This window comes from Vanellus vanellus (genome assembly GCF_965231255.1).
Source record: "Vanellus vanellus genome assembly, chromosome: 6".
Taxonomy (NCBI): Eukaryota; Metazoa; Chordata; class Aves; order Charadriiformes; family Charadriidae; genus Vanellus; species Vanellus vanellus.
The window spans coordinates 10,155,937-10,180,287 of NC_138911.1; the positions used below are offsets into that span (position 1 = coordinate 10,155,937).

Below are 24,351 nucleotides of genomic sequence, written 5' to 3' on the forward strand. Positions count from 1 at the left end.
TTAGTGTAACTCCCAACTTGCGTTGGACAAAAAATTCATACTTCCAATTTTGTACAGACTACCTTTTCAGAGCCTGTACGAACTACTCCTTCAAACAACCACAAGAAACAAACAAAAAAAAAACATATTATTCAAGCTTGACTGATCCTAGCCTTCTCAAGGATTTTCTGTCTCTATCATCCTGATTTCTTTTTCTTCAGTGAGCCACGCCATCTCTATTACTTTTGTATAGAGAAAAAATATTGAATTGTCAGAATAAGTCAGTAAAAATCAGTCTGCACCTTTATATGAGGTCCTAGCACTTCTGCACATTATGATTTGGATGACCCCGTATGCCCACATAGAGCTCTAGCACCCAACCATCTGTTAGGGTATGCACAGGCCTGCTCAGGCCGGCACAGCTGTGAGTCAGTCCATATTCCAGTTTCAACTAAAAAAGAACCATTTCTATTCAGTGCGTGTCCAAGGTAAGTAGTAGGTTACTCAGCTTAGCATGAAAATCACACATAAAATTCCTCTGCAATATTCCATAGGATCTGATGGAACAGCATTGAGATTGTGCGTTTTAAGTGTCCAAAAAGGGTTAGTAGATCTTATTGCTCAAGACAGCTTCCAGAACAATTTCAGTCTCTCAAAAGCAGTTTCTATCACTGAATTGCAGCTCTAATACCTGTAATTCTTAAGCACTCCAAGAAAGCCACTTAAGTGCTCAGCCTTTTTGCCAAGGAAGTATACTACTAGAAATCTAAGAATGTAAAATTATAAAATTTTATTTTATTATTTGAACTCTGGCATCTTTGACAAAGTGCCTTAAATTAAGAATTCATTTGTAAAATGAGATTTAAGAGTCAAGTCTTGGGCACTAACTTTCAAGTTAAAGAACAAGGTGATTTGTGTCCTCAGAGATTTTAATAAGTATCTCAGTCACAAGAACTTGCTCCTAATACCTGCAGATGCTTGTGAAAAAATAAAAGGATTTTCAGACAGAGAAAGATGAATTAAAACTACAATAAAATTTCTTCCCCTATTATGTGTTATTGCGTATTGTTCACAAAATATTGTCCATAAAATATTTTTAGATCCCTGGCTATAAACAGTGAGACACAAGGTGCACTTATGTGCAGTGTATTGTGGTTATTAAATACCATGTGAGATTCTGAGAAAATAACATGTTCTATACTAACTACTTTTAACCACATTGTTATGCACTCTTCTTCTGAAGGAATGGGTTATATTTGCATATATCATAGTGAAAAGAATAGAAACCAAAGATCACTTAACAGCATCAATACACTCGTACCTTTTCCAGGCCAGACACTGAAAATAAGTATCATTCACTTAATGGGTGGTTACATATGCCCCCCTGGTACAAATATTTAATGATTTATAGTGATGCATTCCTAAAATACTTTTTCAGACAGATTTGTGGGAGCTATTCTGGGTACAGGAAGGCACCTTCATCTTCTGAGACTGCAAATCTGAAAAAAGTAGTCAACAAATGATAAAGATAAAGTCATTTTTTGGAATCAAGCCAAAATGAAGAGTAAAAGGTACTGCCTAAGGTAATGGCTATTAAGCTATTTAGAGTGCTTTCAACTGACAGCATCCATTTTTTATCCTCCTGGCTTGAAGAAGCCAAATGACAAAATACCCATTTGAGGTAGTCAGTGACCAATCATGTCTGAAGCTCTCAGGACAGAAAATTCTAGTGTTTATTTTTGTCCAAATTAGTTTGAAGGACATCTGAGAGGTAAAAGGTCATCAAGGCCTATCCCATGATGGATATTCTACTCTGATTTGTCTATGGCATTCCCTGAATAATGAAAGAAAAGAGAAAATAGATTGGAGATTTGTGGTAAAACTTTAAAAACCACGAGAAGAAAGTGGCTATTCTTCCTGGCTCAACAGCAGAAGAACATTCTTTTAGTAATCTAAATTCCTATGTGGAATCACTTTGATACAGCAGGCTGGTCCAACTGGCAGCCAAAAGAGCCCATAGGGCAATCCAGCTTGGCTTACCAACTCTGTCTCAAAAGAGGCTGAACAGAAGAACATGTAGTGACAGTCCATGAACAAGCACTCAGACCCAGAAGGTCATGGTGTAGCACATGCTTAGAGCCCAGAACAAGGTCCTGTTCCATAATTGGAAAAGGTAGGCCATGCTGGCGGACAGCATAAAGATTGCTGCGATAATCAGCTGTGCAGCAAAGCCAAAACAAAGGCATAATAAAGAAAAGCAATTAGGCATTCAGCCCCAAGAAAGCAAACACAATCTTTTCTCTATTGTTCAGTTGTTTCGGGGATCTGTCTGCTGTCTGATTCCTACATCATATATCCTTCTTCCCTGATAATACTTAAAAAAAAAAAAAAAAGAGGTTGAAAAATAGCGCAAAACATTCTTGCATTCCTATAAATCTGAAAAACATCCCTGCCAAAGCCCATCACAATTTGGTTATTGTATTAGTGATTCCATACTGCACTGTTAACTACATTTAAATTCATGTGATATAAAAATCTTGGACAAGATTCGGTATCCCTCACTTCTACCAATAATGTATTAATATTATAAATATTGTTATATATGAAAGCAAACAATTAAATTCTGTTCTGTCTTTGTCTTCAGGGACATTAAGCTTAATACCTGGGTGGAAATCTATGTTATTTCACTATAAAGGCTACCAGTAAAACAACAAATTTTATGTAATATAAAAATGGAGCTACTGAATGCCTTTTGAATTTCCTGCTAGTAATTCTTAGTGTCAAAACTTCGCATCATACAGCTTTCACTTAACAGAAGCAGAATGTAGATTTTAACTGAAATTTAACTGAAATTGTTGAGACTGTGTTCAGCAAAGGGTGAGTAGTAAATTATGCTGCTTGTTTATTATTCAGATTAAGCATTCCAGAAACATTTCCTATTCTATTAATTAATAATTTGAAAACTACTCAATGCAGAAAGCTGTGAAGAGACAGCATTTTAGAATTTGATTGTTTCATGTGCAGAATGCAAAATTAAATTGCAAAACTGCACATTTATTTGCTAAGAAATAAACAGCCTTCCTGCTCATCACTTCTGCCATACAGCTTCCCCAGCTATTCCTGCTCTGTCCTGGCTGCCAGCTCTTTACGGAAGCCAGACTGAAAATAATCTAAATACTAACATGTAGTTGATCACCTAATGTATCAAATCCTGTCTGTCTTATGTTACACTTCTCCACAACCTTGCTGCAATATATGTGCAAAAGCTGGCAAATTAACTAATGTTGTAGCTACAATAGTCTAAGGATATAAGCCAGGCAAGATTTATTGAGGGACATAATACCTTTTATTAGATCAAATGATGGAGCTTAAAAAAGAAAACAAGCAAGCTTTCAAACACACAAAGCTTACTTCCAAGTTAATTGGCGTACATATACATATATATGCACACAGGCCAAGCAGGTGAAGTTAAAAAACCACAGAACACAGACCTATGTCCAAATTTACCCTTTTTCGTTCCGATTTTACCGCAAAATTCACATCTTTCAGTAATCTCTGAGATGTCAGTGCTACATCAGATGTATTATAATCAGTTCTGGGAGAACTGAGATTCTTTAGCCCGCATAGGCAGTGCTGAGAATTAAAAGCCACAATCTGTCCAGCTCCCTCTGTTTCCCAGTTGTAATTAAATAGACCTTCACAATTTATATTTTCTCCACAATATTTTGCATACAGTTAAGGTTCTTTTAAGATTAATTTATCCAAACATGTTTGCCTTCTATTTATAGTAAGACAGGGCTTCCGATTGTTTAATTTCGTACCCAAGAGTTCACGCTGAAGACTGATGTTTGAGATTACAACAAACAATTTGTTTGAAAATTGTAAACTGGCAGACATTCCTGACATTAAGACAGATGTACCAGAAGTACATTCTGCTTTCTATTTTCTGACAGTATAAAAAGTATGTTAACTTATAAATAAAAGATTTAACCATGCTTGTGATTGCAAAATTTATGACTGCTCCTGCAAGTGTGTGTGGTCCAGTGGAATTCAAGTCCCTGAACCAATCTTTTACAAACACACAATAAACTACCTTCAGGCAAGAGAGCTGCTTTTTTATTTATGAGTATATAGTTAGTATTACAAGCAGCTATGAAAGGGGAAAAAAAGAAATCAGAACATGTGAAGCATTGGGGCATTCCAAAATAGGTAAGCATAAATTTCAAAAAGATACTTCTACAATTCAATTGAAAAATTATTCTGTATTGGATACTATTCAGCAAAAGAAAATGTGTTGCTTTTGGATAAAACCAGATACTTTTACAATGCCAATACATTGGCATAATGATATAGTTCATAGTCATCAACACTCTTTGCCATACCATTTCTAACTGCATCATTCTCATGCACACATTATGTGAATACAAAAGTAAGTGAATGATAGAAACCTCGGCAAGTTTTCACAGGTTCCTTAACTTGGTTCTCAAGATACTAAAGGACTGGAGAAAGCTGCAGGAGAGGAGCACTGCAGACATCAAACTGAAAAGCAGTCCTGACTAAACTGCACCACCTAAAAAGGTCAAACTCAAGACAAAAGGAAAAAATAAAACTGAAAAGAGCACGAGATCCAGGAATAATTGCCACTTATGTCAATGGTATAAGCAGGAATGAAGTTGGAGAGGAGTAAATTTCAACTTAATGGGACACTAGTCCTGAAAAAGTAGTGGTGGGATAGAATCCATGTAAATAACCCCAAATTTAGACACCATTTCTATAGACTTCTGGGCAATACTTTACCATCTCAGGAGAGTTTCCTAACTTTAGACAGTTCCTTACTTAAAAATACAATTCCATTCAAGGATTGTTTACCCTAAGGATATAAATCCAGCATAAACTATCTGCCACTGTTCTATACTAAACCACTTTGTGGAGTCTTTTACAGGTGCACATCAACTACTCAAACTCAAGATCAATCCCTATGTACATGCGTTTATGATATAGAGCCATATTTTCTGAATAACTAATCACCAATTAACTCTTGTAATCTGCCTTTCTATGCTTAAAACAGTAGAATTCCATTTCCATTGCATGCTTGCCTGTAACCTCAACAACGAGGTTGCAGAACTTCCCCCTGCCCCCAATGCTACTCTAAGTAAATCCCATCTGATACTATCAAAAGAAGCACTACAGCAGCCAGCCATCACCCATATGTCACAATCTGGAAAAAAGGGTAGTTTACAGCTATTCTACAGTATCAAGGATACTGCTGTAGAGAAAATAAGTATATCTTATTAATCAGGTTGTTGTGGAAACTGTGTTTCTCATTGAGCATAGATTGGCAATTGCTACCTGAAGGAATCACCCTAGGTGTTTTGGAGTAAATTAAAATTCATCTCTAAGAATTAGTCTGTGCAAAAGTCCTGCTGGGCAAACTGATTTTTTCCACATGCATTTTCCATTTTGCCTACATTGAGTTAGATTGTAGGGGATTTGAAATTTCTCATGGGATGATGTTCTTTGAAAAAAGGTAATTGGGATAGCACAGCTTGTGAAGCTTTTGAGCAGTAAGAATAAAGGAAAATTTTCTGTTTGTATCACTAGCATTTTAAAATCTTTGCATAGCTCTTAAAGCTTATTAGCCCAGCTGTAGACAGAAACACTAGGTAATTAGGTACGTGAAAAAGACTCTCAAGTGTACAGTTGCATTCCTAATAACTATAACAACTGCTTAATAATGCCAAGCAACCAGGTAAAGTTTAGAGGGAGAAAGGAAAATGGGTTTCAACTCATTTCAGTCAATGCCAACTTCAAGAAGAAAGAAATTATTAAGAGTTCGCTTTTACCAGACCATCCAGCTGGAGCCACTCTCCACGTCACAAAGCATATAGTTGGATCTGTAATTGCCACTAACTAACCAACTAGTTTTATCCAAGAGGTCTCTCTTTTGATGTCATACTGTCCCCTAATAGCTGTCATACCAGCTCAAGACACTTTACAGGTGTGAATATCCCCATTTAAAATAACCGGGGTTATCCACATTCTTATTTAGTTTGCATTTGAGTCCAGATTTGTACCCTAACTCACAGCCCACCTCGGCAGCTATGCTTAGTGCACTGATGGCTTCACAACAGTTTGCTCAGGAGAGAGTCAGCATGACAAAGTTCAAGTTCCTACACAGTGTATGGGTTTCAAGAGGCAGGGCTTTTAGTTCCTCCCCCTACATGCTATCCTAAACTGTTCCTGTTTCCATTTCAAGGGCAAACAGGTTAGCTTAATTTGTGGATGGTTTCAGTCTCTTTGATTGTACACTGGAGCAGAACAAAAGAGAAACAATTAAATCCAGTAGCAACTGAGAGGTCACAATAGTAGTGGTCCAATATCTGCTACCTCCCTCCTCAGTCAAGTACCTACCAGTCCTAAACTGAAGCAGCTGCTGAAGGTCAGGACCATTGCCAGGCCAAAGCTTAGCTCACACATGCAGCATAAACAATCACCAACACCTTGATGTCCCTTGGCTGTGTATGCAAGAACTTGCTGTAATCCTGTTTAACTGCTGACAATCACTGGATCATATTCCTATTTTTCTACACTTGGCAGAATTATCTGCATGCATTACAATATACAGAGGGCACAGGTTTGACCATCTGGCCATAGATGTCAAACTGAGACATTTTCCAGTGACAGCATCTGGTTTCTCTACAAAAAGCAGTGTGTTTGCAGCTTTGAACCTGTTATATGGTAGGGCTACAGATGCATTATCTAGGCTGCCAGATCTTCTTGCATTGCTTTCTTTTGATTCATCTTTAACTCTCTAATGCTTCCTCTGTGTGTAAAACTCTGCAAGCATATTTGCTTGGTAAGGGTCTAATAAGGAGCTAAAACTTATCCTGCATATCTCTTCATACGTGCTATATCACATTCATGCACCTGACACTTGAGCCAAAACTATTATATAGAGATGGTTTTGAAAGTGCTTAGCACTAGAAAGATGAGTTCATTAGCTTCCAACAGGTTTGTAAAGCAACAATTCCCATCAGTTTCTAGTTGGTCCAATTTGTCTCCTGTCTGTAATAATAGGTATGGATACTTCAGACACATGGAGAAAAGAAACCTGGGGTCAAACACGATTCGGTTGTCTTGAAAAGGAAAGCTCTTTGCAAAACAGTCCTTACATGAAAGAAACAAAAAATTAAAGAAGAAAAAGAAGAACTCATTAATGAGAAAAGCCAGCTAAAGACGATGATTCATGTTCCCTGCGTGAAACATCCACAAGCAGGAAATACACAGTCCTGCATGGAGGCAGGAAAAGGCAGTGTGAGATCCTAATCTATAATTAACACGTCATGGCACATCCTCAGCCATTTAACAACTTTGGCCCTTAGGAGCTAAGAATAATACATGTAAGCAATGGTAGTACACCAGGATATCATTCAAGACAGATTACGAAGCTGTCTATACTTTCTAATACCTGGCACACGTCAAACAGACAAAAGTTGTAGTGTTTCCTTAAGAGGGAGATCCAATAAAAAAAATGAAGCCCAGAATTCAAGATTGAAGTCTCCTTCTGTAAAGTCTCTGCAAAAATATGCCATAGGATTTTTCATACATCCTATGTCATTTCATTCGGTGTGACATTAGTAAATTTCAAATGTACTTAAGAGTTTGGAGGACCCAGAACGAGCTTGTAGCAAAGATCAGGAAGTCACAAAAAAGAAGCTACTCGCCAAGTCTAATTGGTCATTCATAATTATACCATGTCAGCCAGTAACATCTTTTAAATCACTTTTCAGGCAGACATATATAGATAATTTTGTCAAAGGATCTAAAAGAAAATATATAACACCCATTCATGTATTAACACTAACACAGCCTATAGGAAGATACACAAATTCTCTGCCTAACTCTGCCATGGCAGCACAGCACCTGAAAATGACTGCAGTGATTGCTTACCCCAGACTATTCTCAAAATTAACCCAACTGTGTTCATGGGCCCAGTATAATGACAAATCTACAGAGACTGTACAACCTTTCTGCCAGAGGTAGAAGTGCACAGAGCAAACAGTGAGTTCATGGTAGAGCATTTGGATGTGATACTCACGTATCATGTGCAGAAAAGGGAATATCTTGCTATTATACCAGCAGGCCTAAAAGATGCAGTAGTGTGTTAGCTCCCCAGTGTCAGGAATAAATATGTCCCATTGGAAGACTACACTGATTCAAGTGCAGAAAAGATATCCCTTATGTACAGATGCTGCTTGTCCTCTGTTGCAGAGAACCACAGCAGGAATGTTATGTATGAGCATATGGACGAGTTAGTTATGCCCTATCTACTCAGAGAAACAAACAGAGCCAGGCTGGATAGCTTGCAGGGCAGAATAGCTTTTTTTTTTTCATACAACCCAGTAAAAGGCCATGATGGTGACACTGAATTTCTATTTTAATGTTAATAGAAACAGTTTCTGATTGGCCAACAGAGGGCCAGAGAGATGGAAAATTTTACCACATATTATGTATTACTGAATGGATTCGGTCCTTTTCAGCTTTCCTCTTGAGACAAGCGTTCTGCTTTTTTCCTAAGAAAAGACTCTATCTGTTGCATATTTTTATGACAAGGCTGAATTGTCTTCAGCAAAAGCTCACATTTCAAGCATACAAATTCAGTGTGCACTAAGCCCTGACAGGTCAAAGGGAACAGATCAAACCCACTTGATACAACACTGCAGAATGTTATATGCTGTGCACAGATATATGTGACCTTTTTCCTGGATGGAAATAATTGCTTTTGGAGATAAAACAAAGCTTGAGGAATAGATTCAGTATAACAATAGCACTGCTAAACAAGCTGACTTCTACAAAAGAATTAAGAAATGGTTATCTATTATTCATGACAGCTTAACATGTTTATGTTCTTTCCAATCAGAATAGTGCAAGTGCTCTATTATTCATCATGAACTGGCACTAGGACCACCTCATCTGATACACTGACTTTCAAATGTGATAGCTCTAACCTTAGAGAGAGAATAAAGGCCACAAAATCCATGTCTTGCTTATGTGTCATGCTTAGAGTTCACTCTCTGTTGGTTTGGAAGATACTATTTCTAATCTGCAGACTTTTGTGAATGTCTTATTTTTTATTCATTTCCAGAGATCAGGTGCAGCATAACAGGAAGCCTACATTAAATGAAAATACAAAAGTGTCTTGACATGATGGGGCTTTGAAAAATGTCAGTTTCAAAAGTTGTACAGCAAACTGCTCTGCAGGTCCAACGGATATGCCCTCTCCTGACCTGGAGCTTGTCTGTCAGGAGATTTCTCTAACTAATGCTCAGATTAATGTGCATCAAAAAAACATGCTCTCCTATTATGTACTTATTCTGTACTTATTAGCTAAGATCCCACTTCTTTGCACCATAATTACTAATAGTTTATTTTGCTTAGGCTCTCTGGCATGCATCAGGAATAATTTTGAGATCATAAATAGGTTGGCAGAAATAAAAATTAGAAATAAAAAAATTGAAGGGATGAAATTTATTTTTCATACCAGATTAGAGAGACAGAGAACTCTATACCTGTGGATCACCATTTCAAGTCAGAATATGTCTCTCTGGCTCAATTCCCAAATGCAATTCTTAATTTTTAATTCATAGAATCATAGAATGGTTTAGGTTGGAAGGGACCTTTAAAGGTCATATAGTTGAAGCCCCGTGCAATGAGCAGGGACATCTTCAACTAGATCAGGTTGCTCAGACCCCCGGCCAACCTGACCTAGGGATGGGGCACCCACCACCTCTCTGGGCAACCTGTTCCAGTGTTTCACCCTCCTCATCGTACAAAATGTCTTCCTTATATCTAGTCTAAATCTACACTTTTTTAGTTTAAAACCATTATCCCTTGTCCTATCGCAACAGACCTTGCTAAAAAAGTCCTTCCCTATCTTTCTTATAAGCCCCCTTTAAGTACTGGAAGGCCACAACAAGGTCTTCCCAAAGCCTTCTCTTCTCCAGGCTGAACAACCCCAACTCCCTCAGACTGTCCTCACAGGAGAGGTGCTCCAGCCCTCTGATCACTTTTGTGGCCCTTCTCTGGACCTCCAATAGGTCCGTGCCTTTCCTGTACTAAGGACTTCAGAGCTGGACGCAGTACTCCAGGTGGGGTCTCAGCAGAGCGGAGTAGAGGGGTAGAATCACCTCCCTTGACCTGCTGGCCACACTTCTTTTGATGCCACCCAGGATATGGTTGGCCTTCTGAGCTGCGAGCGTACATTGCTGGCTCATGCCCAACTTTTCATCCACCAGTACTCCCAAGTCCTTCTCAGCAGGACTGCTCTCAGTCCCTTCATCCCTCAGCCTGTATTGATACTGGGGTTTGCCCTGAACCAGGTGCAGGACCCTGCACTTGGTCTTGTTGAACCTCATGAGGTTCACATGGGTCCGCTTCTTGAGCTTGTCCAGGTCCCTCTGGATGGCATCCCATCCCTCAGGCATGTCAGTCACACCACTCAGCATGGTGTCATCATCCAGAGAAGTATGCTTGAACAGTGTAAAAATTTAACCAACTTTTCCAGAAGCAGAAATCTCAAGACTCCCACATAGAAATCTGAGAACACAGTAGGCCTCGAGAACACAGTAGGCCTCGTTAATCTTACCTTGAGACCAGGATTCAGCTGACAGCAAGCAGATATAAATAGCAAGAAATATAATCACAGGTATTTTCTTCTTTAATCATATTCTGATCTTTTTTTAAAAAAATATATTAAAAAATACCCCTTATTTTTAAGTATGACTCTTGAGTTTGGGTTTGGCCCCTCTTCCTTTATAGGACTCATTTTTATTGGTAATGTGAAAAAAACAGCACAACAAATTTCAACCATCCTCATCAACTTCTGCACGGCCCCTTCAGGGCCTTTTCTGTCCTAGTTCCCCCAGTTCATAGACATTTTCCTATCTTTTAGGTTTTGGGTAGATTTAATTAGACACTTGCTAGCACAACTTCATTCTATTCAGCTCAAGTTTCTGGTACTGTAGCTATCACCATAATCTCTGAACATGTCATCAGTGATCACTTGGAAATTTAATGTACGGTCTGAGTTTTAGTTTAAACAATATAATCAGAGTCCTGAATTCACTGGTATAGTCTCAGAGCACATCACCCTGTTACAAACTCTCTCCATATCTGCTAATGAACTACAAGTGTATGCATTATTCACCATCAATAAACATATTTTTTCCACCAGTTAGTGACGTTTATTCACCTCAAAGGGAAAGTTTCTCAATAAGTTTTAACAGCTTTCCCAGGTATATACAGAACCCTTCTCTCTTTGCAACATGTAGGTACACAGGTTATGAAACCATCTCTTCAGTGCAACAATAAATGAAACAACACTGAAATACAATGAAATGTCATAATGTCAGTGTCTACAGCCCATAAAAAAAAAAAACACCAAAAAAAAAACAAAAACCCCAAAACCCAACATACTATCATAGGCATTTAAAATTTAAAAAATACCTTTTCAGGTTTTCACCCTGGTAAGTTTTAATATGATATTTAATAAACATAAGCCACAAATCACACCTAAAATACCTGTTTCAAAGATAAGTATAACTAAAATACCACAATTGGCATTGTCAACTGAACTGAAATGGGCAATTGTCATAATCATTTCCTGTAAATACTCTGAATTTAAAACAATGTCATTTTGACTGCTGTACTCCTGTGAATAGGTTTAATGAACATGAACATTCAAGCAAAACAAACTTTAGTGAGAATATTCATGAGCAGATTTCACACTGTAAAACAAGACAAAATTAGTGAATATTTTAATATTAGTTTATATTCAATTTTACAGTTCAAAGTTTGTTTAGTTTCAGGGTTACAAAAATTTAAGCTTCAAGGTACAGGGAATTGTCTTTGATCAACAGAACATGTAATTCTGAGTTTTACAACAAACACACAGAGCATTCAAAATAATTACAAATGCTTGATTTTTACGTCAGAATATTTCATTATCTGTGTCCAGATGAAGTTCTGTGGATTATTTCAATACTTAAAGGGGGCTTAAAAGAAAGATGGAGAAGGACTTTTTAGTAGGGCCTATTGAGACAGGACAAGGGATAATGGTTTTAAACTAATAAAAAGGGTAGATTTAGACTAGATGTAAGGAAGACATTTTGTACGATGAGGAGGGTGAAACGCTGGAACATGTTGCCCAGAGAGATGGTAGATGCCCCATCCCTGGCAACATTCAAGGTCAGGTTGGCCGGGGGTATGAGCAACCTGATCTAGTTGAAGATGTCCCTGCTCATTACAGGGGGGCTTGGACTAGATCACCTTTAAAGGTCCCTTCCAACACAAATCATTCTATGATTCTATGATTTAACTAGCTCCAGATGTAAATCAGTACAAATTAAATGGGGATTCATTTTGCCTTTGTGATTTCATTTTTAGAGCCAGTTCTCATTAGATGATTAGTTTTTTCCTGCAGGTACTGGACATCCCAAGCTCTTGCTGATTCAAGGAAGCACTCGCTTTCACCATTTTGGAAGGTGCAGACCCTAAATGCTTGTGAGGTTGTCTCTGCAGCAGCAGATTGGTAAAGCCTGCTAGCACCTGGCTTACTAATACCTTTCCATTCGTGTGTGTCTCTACCATTTTGAAGCATGTGAACCATGTATGTTTTATCTCATTCAGAGAGTTTGGAAATGGTGTGTTTCAGGGAAGTTTGCCTTTCAATTCTAAGGACTTGAGAGCCGCCTAGTGGAGGCCTCTGTCTGAATCCCCAAATTCAGCAAAGTCTTTTTATCACAGTGTGTTGCACCCCTTACTGGTATCACTCCAACACTGTTCTTAATAGCTGAACACCACATAAGGGCTTCAATTTGATTTCATACGTTTGCCTTTTTTACAGAAATGTGATTCGTTCTCTACGATATAAAACTGGAGGTGGTTTTAAAAAAATAAGGTAGAATTGGAATTACGTGTTGATTTCCCACTATGACAAAAATCTTTTCTAACCTCACAAATCTCAGCATTAGACAACCTCATCAGGTTGTGGACAGTACTAAAAAGGAACTTAATTCTGTAGAGCCGAGTCTGAACAAAATTAGAAAATACACAAGAAGACAATGATACCCTATATATTGTTAATATAAAACATCATTATGGTTCATCAGCAGCAAAACCTATCAAATTAGGCAACCATAAACTACATAAAATTGCAATCACAAACAAAATTCCATTCTTTCAGATAGTTATTCCTTTTCCTCTTGCTTTGCCCATAACACATTTAATTAATTATCCTGAGATGCAAAACCACAAGGCACATATACACTGATGTATCACTGATACATCAGGCAGAGTAGCAGTTATTCTAATGCACACGTGTATAAAGTCAGTAATTTAGAAAACTGTAAATCAAGACTATGTTTCTGATGTTTTCTTTTCATCTATTTGTTATTGCTTAACATGTAGAGGTTAACTAAAGATGAAAAACATAATCAACCCTGTTTTAATCCAGTCTGGACTTCAGGAGTAAAATGTATACGTATATATGTATTACTTAGAACTAAGCAACAGGTGTGTGGGCTTACCACTTTTCTCAGGGTTGTAATAGCGTAGGGCACAGTGTTAGGAGAGCATCCGTTGCTCAGCAAAAGCCAAGGAAGAAGGGTGAGGGAGCTTGGGAGTCACAGATATTTCCAAAGCTCAGAAAGAAAAATGCCAGGCTGGGTTTACAGAGCACACTGGGAGTCTATTAGAGTCACCAGCATGGACAGACCCAGCAATGACACAATGTGGTTTATGTGTTATGGCTCTGGTGGGACAAAAAACATGTCTTGTGATTCCTGCGAGGAACTAAGGCATGCCTACAAGAAGCCACAGTGGGCCTGGAGGCAAGTCAAAGAACAGAGGAAGACCTGGAACAGGAAGCTACGGCAGTGCTGTGGAAGAGTTGGAGATCTACAACAAATCAGAGAAACTAATCTCAGATAAGGCAAGGAAGTGCCTTGAACAGCAATCTCAAGGTCTCTATGGCTGAGGTTGTATCTCATGATAGATAAGATTTCTCCATCATGAGTGTGATGGAGAAATGAGTTTCTGTGAAGAAGTAAACTTAAATGTTATTCACATTGTCTTTGACTGTAACAGGGTTTGCAGGTACAACGGAGTGCCGCAAATTACTGCAAAAAGCCTGACATTGCAGGACTGCTCTGTTTTTACCAACTGAAATGCTAGAAAGAAACTGACATAAAGAAACCTAACAAAACATAGCATGCAATGGTATAAGATTGAAATAACATCTTAAAGAAATGTCCTTTTCCCCCCAAATCTAGTATCCAGTCTGAATTGATTTCAACATCACTTTTAAAACACAGAAAACTCCTCTAGCATCTGAACAAAACCACAAACACAAATAAGGAGCTGAAAATGCCTGTTTTTTATCTGGAAGCTTCAAACAGCTGTCAGAGACACCAAACAATAAAAAGGTGGAACAAGTGCAGCATAGAATCAGCCTTGACAAGAACAGAATACTGTCTTACCCAGAGAGAGAAGGACAAGAACAGTGAAAAGGCATATACACTTACATCAACATACTTTTCTCCTTTTAGAGGTTTGTCTGTCAAATCAAGATAGTACTAGGAAACCTATTCCAGAAGTAGTTCACAAGAGAAAAAGTGTTCTTTGAGACAAGAACAATCTTTCTTCCCTCTAGTGTGTAACATCCTGTGCATTGAGACTAATGTCTTCCATAGGCATGCCAAGCAAACCTGCTTTAACTTACTATCATAAATATATATTTATTTATTACATATAGAGCTAATATGTAGCTGAAAAAAAAAAAAAGCCTATGTGTATGTATACATCTGGGCAGAACAGAACTGGAAAGTCTGTAACAACTAAAGGAAAAAAAAAAAAAACAACAAACAACCAAAGCTCAGCTCTTAACCAGATGCTATAGCATGCCCTCCCAGAATACCGCATCTGACATGGACATCATTGCCATTTACCATGAGACTACGGTTTAAGAAGTACAGGAATGTCTCATTAAAAGAAATCCTTGGGAGCTTCTGGCCTTTCAGCTGCTGGTAATTCTGAGAAATAATGGAGCAACACTACAAAATCCTGTTTCTTATACAGTATGCTTAAGCTTCTACAGGATGTTAAGCAGTTCAAGATACTTTGTTTTGTAGATAATTTGTCCTTGTTTTAAGGTGAAGGAAAGAAATTACTTATCTATATCCTGACTTTTAAGTATACTTTCTTGATACTAAATTTCTAATATTTTGCTTAGGGTATTTTATTTGCTTAGGTGGTCTGGATTCAAACAGAAATAAGGTTGCTCTGAAGCTGATAAATGGTAGTGTTCATCAAGTGAAGTCTGAACAATTGTGATTATCAAACATTCAGACACAACTTATAACACCCTTCCTAAGAAAAAACTTTCAGTGAGGAGGTCTGCTATGACTGATGCTCTGAAATAATCCAATAAAATTCTCCAAAGAGGCTACTGCCTTATTTTAGAGGGAAACCCAGACTACGGACTGCAATGAAAAAGAATATTAGAAGTCATAAAGTTAAGAAGCTACTTCATATTACCTTAAATAGGACTTGCAGACATTACTTGAGTCAAGCATTTTCCACACTGCAGGCAAACCATGACAGATTTTGGTTTATATAGATGTATGACTCCTCCCTAAGCTAAATGAAGAAATTAATCCATTGGATCCCTTGGTCTTCGTCTCCTGATCATTGCCTTAGATTATTGTGATAGACATACTAAACTCAGAGAAAAACTCTGAAGGATTCCCGGTTCACCTAAGAGGTTAGAAAAGAAATCTTTTTTTCTGTGTTTTTCCCCAGTCTTGAAGCTGATTATTTTGTGGAAAAGGAAGACAGCGCACTTTGTCAAGATGTTCCATAGGATGTAATCAAGGAAGACTATACACTTCCTAGGGTTTCTATTAGTGCATAATCCTTCAAGGATCCAAGCAGGCAACCTTTCCATCCTCCCAGACAGCAGTTCTGGAATGAATTGAAATGACACTGGAGTGGAGAATCAAGTATTAGCCTCTCTATGCATCATTGACTTTGCCTGTAAATAGGAACTGGCAAGTTGTTTATACCTCTTAGGATAAAGCGATATTAAAAGAGAAAATACTTATCTATGCACCTCTGTGAAATTTGTCTGTAAAGCATGCATAACTGTACCTCACAGCAGTCAAGCTTGCTGTGAGACATCTTCATGAATTCTGTCACAAGTCACATGCTTGCACACAAGGTAGTCAGAAAGAAAAGGAAAGCTGTGCAAATGTGAGGAAAAAAACTGTAGAGAGAAACAAACCCGGGGGGGGGGCGGCTGGGGAGAGAAAGGAAGAGGTGGAGAATTCTGAGAAAGAGAAACAGAGACATCCAGTTTGGCTTCAGATACAAAGGGAGCTTTCTAACATCCTAACACACAGTTTCCTAGCAAATACAATGTTAGCATAGCCACATATATTTCCAGACAAGGCATTCAGTCATGGAAATTATGAAGAAAAAAAAAATTGCCTCAAATGCAATAGACTCATGTAAGTTAACTATAATTAATTTTTAAGTTATCCTAAGTAGAATTATTATTGTGAAAGAAGAGGTTGTTGAAATAGCTACAGACATTATGCATTAGACCTTCTTGTGAAGGAATGACCACTGACTTTGAATCTATGCTGACTTACACAAAGTCCATATTGCACAGTGTTGGTCACACAGGAAAGCAGATGGGAGGAGAAAGGAGAGAAAATAAATTATTTTTATTTGTATTTAATAAAATTTGGCCTACAGGCTTTATGTGACTCAGTACTGAACATCTGGGATTAATCATAGGATCACAAACTGGAAAGCAGTCATCTGGCTTCTAGAAATAAACACATTCAGTTCCTCTCCCACAGCTTTACTTTTTTAATGATAAACTGCAACAGCCTTTTTAATACTTGCAGCTGCAGTATTTTTATTTTTTTTGTAATTTTGAGTATTACTTTTTCACATGGCGACATCAGACAACTGTTAAATTTCATTTAATCCTGGACTGGCAGTAGTGTTTCGGATTGCCCTCTACACATACACACTTCAAAATTTTATGAAACAATGGTAGTCTTGCAACTCCGATTTTTATTAGTTCTATTCCTCACAAGCGTCATGGGAGCAGCACAATATATGATGCAAGACGCAGCTCTGATGAACTACATTGACCGGCGTTTCCTATCTTTAGAGGTACGTGCTATCTGTATCCTTCTCTAATACTGCCTAAGTGCAAAGAGGTTTGAAAATGTATGAATATTCTTCTATGCATGTGAACACATAACAGTTTTTATGCTAAACAATATCAGGAAGATAAATTTCCAGCTTTTTCAAATAAATAAGTAAAATTGTAACTAAACCTTTAACTATAATTGATTATTTTGATAATCAGTTGAATTGATAATCAGTTCCTAATTACCACACCATTATTTATTGCAGGAGATAATTTGAGAATGTTATTTTCATTCTGTTATCACTTGTATATTTTTATGACATCAGTGAATTTAGTTAAACATGCAAATGTTTATAATATTGTCACAGTCCATCCTAGGGAACAGTATAACCATATTGTGACCGGTAGAATTGTTGTTAAGTATTAAAAAGGAGACAGAAATTTATCAAGTAGTTTTTCTATGTACAGATGAACCTTTCTGGAAGTGTAGTTTAAGACACATTTGTGTAAACTAGTAATGTATCTGCAGTTTAACTAGGAGTTGAAATAATCCCTTAACAGCTGGGAGACTGAAATAGGTATTTGCTTTCAATTAGTTACATAAAATGATCAGTACTTGCTTCTTTTTCTGCAGTAAAAAACTACCAGTACTGCAAAATACCTTTTTGGTATTGACATGCTGTAATCATACATAGTTTATCTTAAATCATTAACATGTCCTTGGCTCCTGACTTGCACTGGTAGACTTTTAGAGAAGCTTTAACTTCTCTGATCCTGATTCCCTTTTCATATAAAGCTCTCACTGGTCTTAACTTCACAACACAGAAAGAACTGAAGGATTAGCCAGGTATTATGTTCCCATTGTGTAGACTGAGACTTAAATTTTATTAACCACTATAGGAATAACTTCACATGGTAGTTTCCATTCATGTGGCACACATTAAAAATGACTCATTTCCATCTGTGGCATTTGGTGCAAGGGGCACCAAAGAAAGAACAGGAAAAAGGATGAGGCAGATATTGAAGAGAACACTTGAAAACACTTCCTGGGGACTTATGGTCACATATAAATGAGGAGGAAGGGGCACACACAAAAACCACACCTTGCAAAACAAACAAACAAACCAACACCACTATGTTTACATGGAACACATGCATACTGCCCTAATCATCCAGTAAACTCGGACATTCCCTAGTCAAACATGACCTTAAACCAAAAACCCTGAAATCTGTGCATAAAGCACCAAATCAGAACACCCAATCTAGCAGTTAGATCTACTACAATTGTGAGTTTGGCCTTAAATATTGGCTCATTTCTCTCATTTTCCCAAAGTGGCAGTTGGGCTTCTATTTTCAGGCCACCTATGATCTTTACAGAAGTGACTGCATTACAACAGAGAAGTCACTTTCCTCACTTTTAAAAACGTTGATAATTTGAATCTAGGTATAAAGAAACATCTGTATTTTTTTTAAATACAGACAACAATTTGACCAATAAAAAACCCCAAAACTTCTCAAACACAGAGATGTCAATATTTGCATTTTTCATTTTAAATGGACAAAAACTAGCCACATTAGACACTGTCTTGGTCAGAAGAGGTGTATTTATGTGAAATGTTCATGTTTGTAGATTTCCTCAAAACCTTTTGAGACTGCTTCACTGGTAGTCCTACAGGAGGAGTTCTGAAAAGTTTCTGGGAGGCAAGTAATCGGAGATCGTGTGCCCTTAAGTATCTCTGGTTGTTTCCACTTGGCACTTTTTCCCCTTTAGGCAGCAAATAAAAGGATCTGGTTGTCAGTAACCACAGCAAGAGAAAAAAAAAAAAAGTGTATTTTTGTCCAGAACTTAGACTGCTAGTGCCAGTCTAATATGTCCTTTTCATGTTGATATTCAGCAGCAGACCATTGGTTTGAAGTAGATGGGGGGCAAAGGGACTGAAAAGGAGAGAATAACACGGGTTTTAAAGTAATCATGAATAAGGTTATAATCTATACAGAATATACACGTATATCCATGTATTTTCTTCCTGTGTTCTAACTCAAGAAGAGGCTGGAAAAATGCAACCAAGACATACTGGATTATGTGGAAGAATTCCGAGACTTTTCAAAGATGGTACTGTCACGCCTGGCAGGACTGAACAGTTATAAGGCTGAGGTTAAAAGCGAAGTAGAGAATTTGCTAACAAGAATTGAACGAGCACAAAGGGACATTGACTATTTTGGATCTGTCACAGATTCTAATACATGTATAGAAGTACACAAAGACCTGGTGAAACAGCAACTATTTGAAGAAGCCGAAGAAAAAAAGAAACTCAAACTCATGCTTAATGCAAGTAAGAACAATTTATTTTTCAGAAATTTGATCTGAACAAACCAGTCCCCTAGCCAATGCATGCATGATGATATAGGGATAAGTGATTTTCACAAGTTATGTGAATACCACAGATAATTGCATGGGGGGTTGGCTCTGTAAATACTAGACTTAAAAAAAAAAAAAAAAAAAAAAAAAAACCAGAACAAACAAACAAAAAAAACCAAGACCACAACAAAAAAAAAAAAAAAACAAACAAACTACAGAAAAGATATGGGACAGGGAGTGAAGAAAGTACAATTCAAAAATTTATTTTGCAGACACTCTACCGCATATCAAATTGATTCTTTGGAAGATGTTTTTTATTATTAAATAATGTAAAAAGCCTCTGAAGGTACAGTTTTGCAAAGTCCCAGAAAAATTGATGGTGCACTTCTGAGATTGCAGCTACAGCAAGGAATTAATAGTGGTCTTTGTTTTTTGGAGTAGGCAGGGGTCAAAATCTCAAATCAGAAGTGAACTCACGAGTTAATAAAAAGACTTAATTCACTTCTACAATTTGCACCTCTTTACTATCCTCCTCTGTTATTCTTTCTCTCCCTCTCCCCTCCCCGCACTTTATCAAGAGAGCACACTGGCTTAGCTGCAAGCAAAGCTTAGTTCTGATTTGAAAATTAAGTGTTAAGGTACCTAGTATGAAGAATATATACACAATCTATACTTTTTTAAAAACAAATTAAGTTTTATAGTTATAAGTATCTTCACCTTAAGAAAGTTGAGTTATATATGTAAATTACATATTGTAGACATTTGAATTAGTCTGTTTCATTTTCCTTCAAAAGTAGCATGAAATGAAAAATAAACAATAAGAAATTTAAACTGCCATTTTTTTTAAAAGCCAGGTGAAAGATCTTTAGCATCATTGATTATACAATTCCAGTACCTTAAATAGAATTAGACTGATTTCAGTCTATAAATAAGTTTACAATCTGTTCCTTGAACTTTTCCAGGAAGAGTATTAAGGCAGATGGTAACAGAACCAATCAACTATTCTGCTTCTAAGTTCTAATCCTACACCACAATTGAGTGCTCCAAATATCAAGACTTCTTTTATCTATATATGGATTTTTTGAACACTAGGCATTTTTTGAGAGGCAGAAAAATTTAGGGATTTTTAAACTGACTGTGGTAAGGACATTTTGAAAATTGTATATTTCTGGGAGTCTCAGAGGGGAAAAAATACTTTCCGTTTTCCCTTGTTGGAAATTATTACTTTTAATTTTATTACAGCAGTTCATAGCAACTTTACTTTTGTCAATACTAGTCAGATGCTTTTCCCATTGAAGACGATGTCAAAACTGGTCCTTGTGTAGATTTTACAGCACTTGGAAAAAGTAGCAAGACCCTCAACTCCAGCAAATAGTAGCTCTGCTTCTATGCTACCATGTATTAATCAGAAGTAATGATTATTTTTGCTGAGTTGCTCCAAACCTCTAGCAAAAAAGTGTTTTTTTAAGTCCAACTTTGTTACCGGTTTTGGTTCAAGTTCACACAGACTTGAAAATAACAATCAAGTAGAATCACTGTTTTTAAATGCAATAGTTGATACATTGTCCCACTTTGGGTGGGAAACAGGAAATTATCTTCCATATATTTTGGGGTATGATAAGAAAGAGTGGGCTTTGAAGTTATCGTGGAGAATGTGGAACAGTTTTGGTAAATTTTTTTCTCACTGTGAATGTCTCAGTTTCTCAGTCTTCCTGCAAGCCATTACGAAAGCCAAGGAGAGTTAAAAAGCTCCTCTCAGGAAGAGAGACACTATTCATAGATTTCAGATCATAATCTGGTTATTTCTCCTGCAGAAGATGTTGCTAAGGCTGGCTAGGTATTTTGACTCAACAGTTTTAAGTTTCTAGAATCTATCTGATCAGTAAACATTAGTTTTTGGGAAAGATATTGTGGCTTGCTCAGGGAAGGTGCATCCAGGCTGAGGACTTCCAACAAAAAAAATCCATGCTGTAGCAGCAATATCCAAATGCTTTGGCTAGAGGGTATCAGTACACACAAATTACATATAGATTGCTTTCTACAGGCAACTGGAATCTTGCCATTGACTTCAATAAGTTCATATCAGGCCAAATAGAGCGGCTGGTTTTGCTTTCTCCATTTCATCCTCTGCCAGAACTTCTTGCCTTAGGGCTTTGTTTGTTCTGCCTACTAAAATGGCTGCACTTCACTAAAGGCAATTCTTTAAACTTCAAATAGTGTCTCTTGTAATTAATGAGCGCCTTTGGTAAACAAGCTTGCTAATACGCTTTGCAGTAGAGTTTTTCCTGGAAAGGATAGTCCTTGATAAAGATCTTAGTGTCTAAGTGCCTGAGTCTTCACAAGCTTGGTGCTTTTTGGTCTTAAACATCTGTGAAAAGTGCATACAAAATGTAATGAAGCCAAAACTATGACTCGCTCTCTGCTGGTGCCAATTTTATCCCTATAGTGAGGTAAACAACTATGTCGTTCCACTAGACATGCTTCTAGTATAAGAATTGATAACACAGACATCATACCAATTCATTTAAAGACCACCTTAATGTATGGCCATTCCCGATTTTGTCATGTATTTAGTATCTAGTTCCTTTGTGCTGCAGGTGTTGGGAAGGGGAATGGGACAATAATCGAGTGTTTTGGCTTTGTGTTATGATGATCTGTTTTTATTTGTCTTCATACTATAAATGCAAAAAAAAAGAGCCTAACAAAGGATAAGAGAACTCCTTAAACAAAAATACTGTACACATATAGTGTACATACACATACCAGGAAAACAGATTTTAATTTGTATGCCTTCAATAAGAAATAAATTTGATTATTTTACCGTGTTGATCTGAAACAGAAGTCACTTTTCTGAAATAAAAATTACAGCCCTGTAAAGGAACTGGCAAGAATAGTCAGAGAATTACTGTGTTCTCAGTCTCCTCTCAGGTACACAAATAGAATCCCTTTTAGATAACACTGGTCTAAAAGAGTAGGAAACAGCACACTATGAGTAGCTAAAGATATGTAGTATCCTTAGCAGGAGATGCTGAACACATCTTATAAAATCAGCTTCAATGCTACTTACTATTATGCTACTACTACTACAATGCTACTACTATAGCCACGCTGTTGATACCTTTGCTGATACATTGACCGTGGCCTTATAGTTGACTTAAACGGAAGCTAAGTAACTCAAATAAAGGAAACTACAAAATTCACAGAATTTCTAACTTTTTTTTTTTTTTGTCTTTGGGTGTTTCCTTGCAGGTTGTGACCACATGCTTGCAGGTATTAAGTCCCTAAAGATAGTTAAGAAGACTGGAGATAAGCACGGCTCTTGGATGAAAGATCCTGGCAAAAAGCATACTAAGATTTATTTATTAAATGGTTCTGTAAATAATGTTATTTTTGAATTTGCAAATATCATGACATTCATGGAAAGCAATCACACACTAAAAGCTCGCAGAATCATCTTGCCATTTCCTTGGGAAGGAACTGGCCACATCATATATCAGGGTTTCCTGTTCTATCACAGATACGGCTCCTTAAATGAGATAATTAAATTCAATATCCAGAAAAGAAATATAACTGACCAAATGCTATTGCCAGGGGCTGGAAGGGTTCCTGCCTATGAGCTTTCTCCATCTACAAAAATAGATCTTGCCATTGATGAGCAAGGGCTCTGGGCAATACATGCAGAACCAGAGACTGGAGGAAACATTGTAATTACTAAAATCAACCACGTAACCATGGCAGTAGAACACGCTTGGGACACATCATGCACTAGCAAGGATGCTGAAGCAGCTTTCATGGCATGCAACACACTCTATGTTGTCTACAACTTTCCTAGTGGAGGCACCTCTCGCATACAATGTGTTTATGATGTTTTGGATGCTGTAAACACTTATGAAATCCCAACATTGCATTTTCCAAAACGTCAGGGTAGCCATTCCACTATACATTACAATCCTAAGGAAAAGCAACTCTTTGCTTGGGGTGATGGGTCCCAGATCATTTACAAGCTTCACACAAAGCAAAAAGTTTAGAATTTTTAGCAACTTTTCAAATACACTTAAAAGCTATCAGTCCCATGTCAACACAGTCATTAAAGTGTATTAAAATTACATTAGTCCCATCTGTTACAACTTTAATCTATTTTACATAAATTTAGGCTTACATACCCCAGTGATCTTAAACTAATGTCCAATTAAGAATATGTAAAGATTCCATTAATATGAATACATGATGACTAAATACCACTCATGTACAACTCACATCCACAAATTAGTCTTAAACACTACAGTTAATTAAAAAAAAATAATAATCCATCTCTGACGTGTTCTCTTCCTATCAAAACTATGTATTCTCCTTCACTGCCATGGAAATCAAATCAAAAGTCCTTCCTGTCCAATACACACTATCTGACAACATTCACTACCCTGAAGTTCACTGTAGGAAGCCCTCTTGTGAGCACTATAAAATCACGTGCTTCCAGAGAAATTATCTATAAAGTTTTACCAGAAGAGGTTTACTATATCACAAAGCATAAGAGTATACAACCTCACACATACGGTTTATTTTTAAGATAGAGTTCTTGTACATATGTTCCTAGATGATCCGTTCTGTAACATACACTATTTTAAAATGTTTTACATATCGGTCTTTCATTGTTTCCTTTCTTATTAGTCATCTTTCAGCATCTACTTGTGACACATTTTCTCAGTACTTCAAATCACTTCCATTGCTCATAGCAGAATCTTTCTTATCCTATCCTCTGACACCAGCAAAATATCTATACAGAAAAGGT

General features: G+C 37.1%; 1 protein-coding gene across 1 annotated transcript; it reads left to right on the top strand.

The window, feature by feature from the left end:
• Positions 1-17,097: 17,097 nt before the first annotated feature.
• On the top strand, positions 17,098-23,773 carry OLFML1 (olfactomedin like 1; the record flags this gene model as incomplete). Its single annotated transcript, XM_082485624.1, has 3 exons — positions 17,098-17,223; positions 19,248-19,536; positions 22,812-23,773. 3 exons carry the CDS (start codon positions 17,098-17,100, stop codon positions 23,588-23,590), a joined length of 1,194 nt encoding a protein of 397 aa, XP_082341750.1. The 3' UTR covers positions 23,591-23,773.
• Between the last annotated feature and the right edge of the window lie 578 nt (positions 23,774-24,351).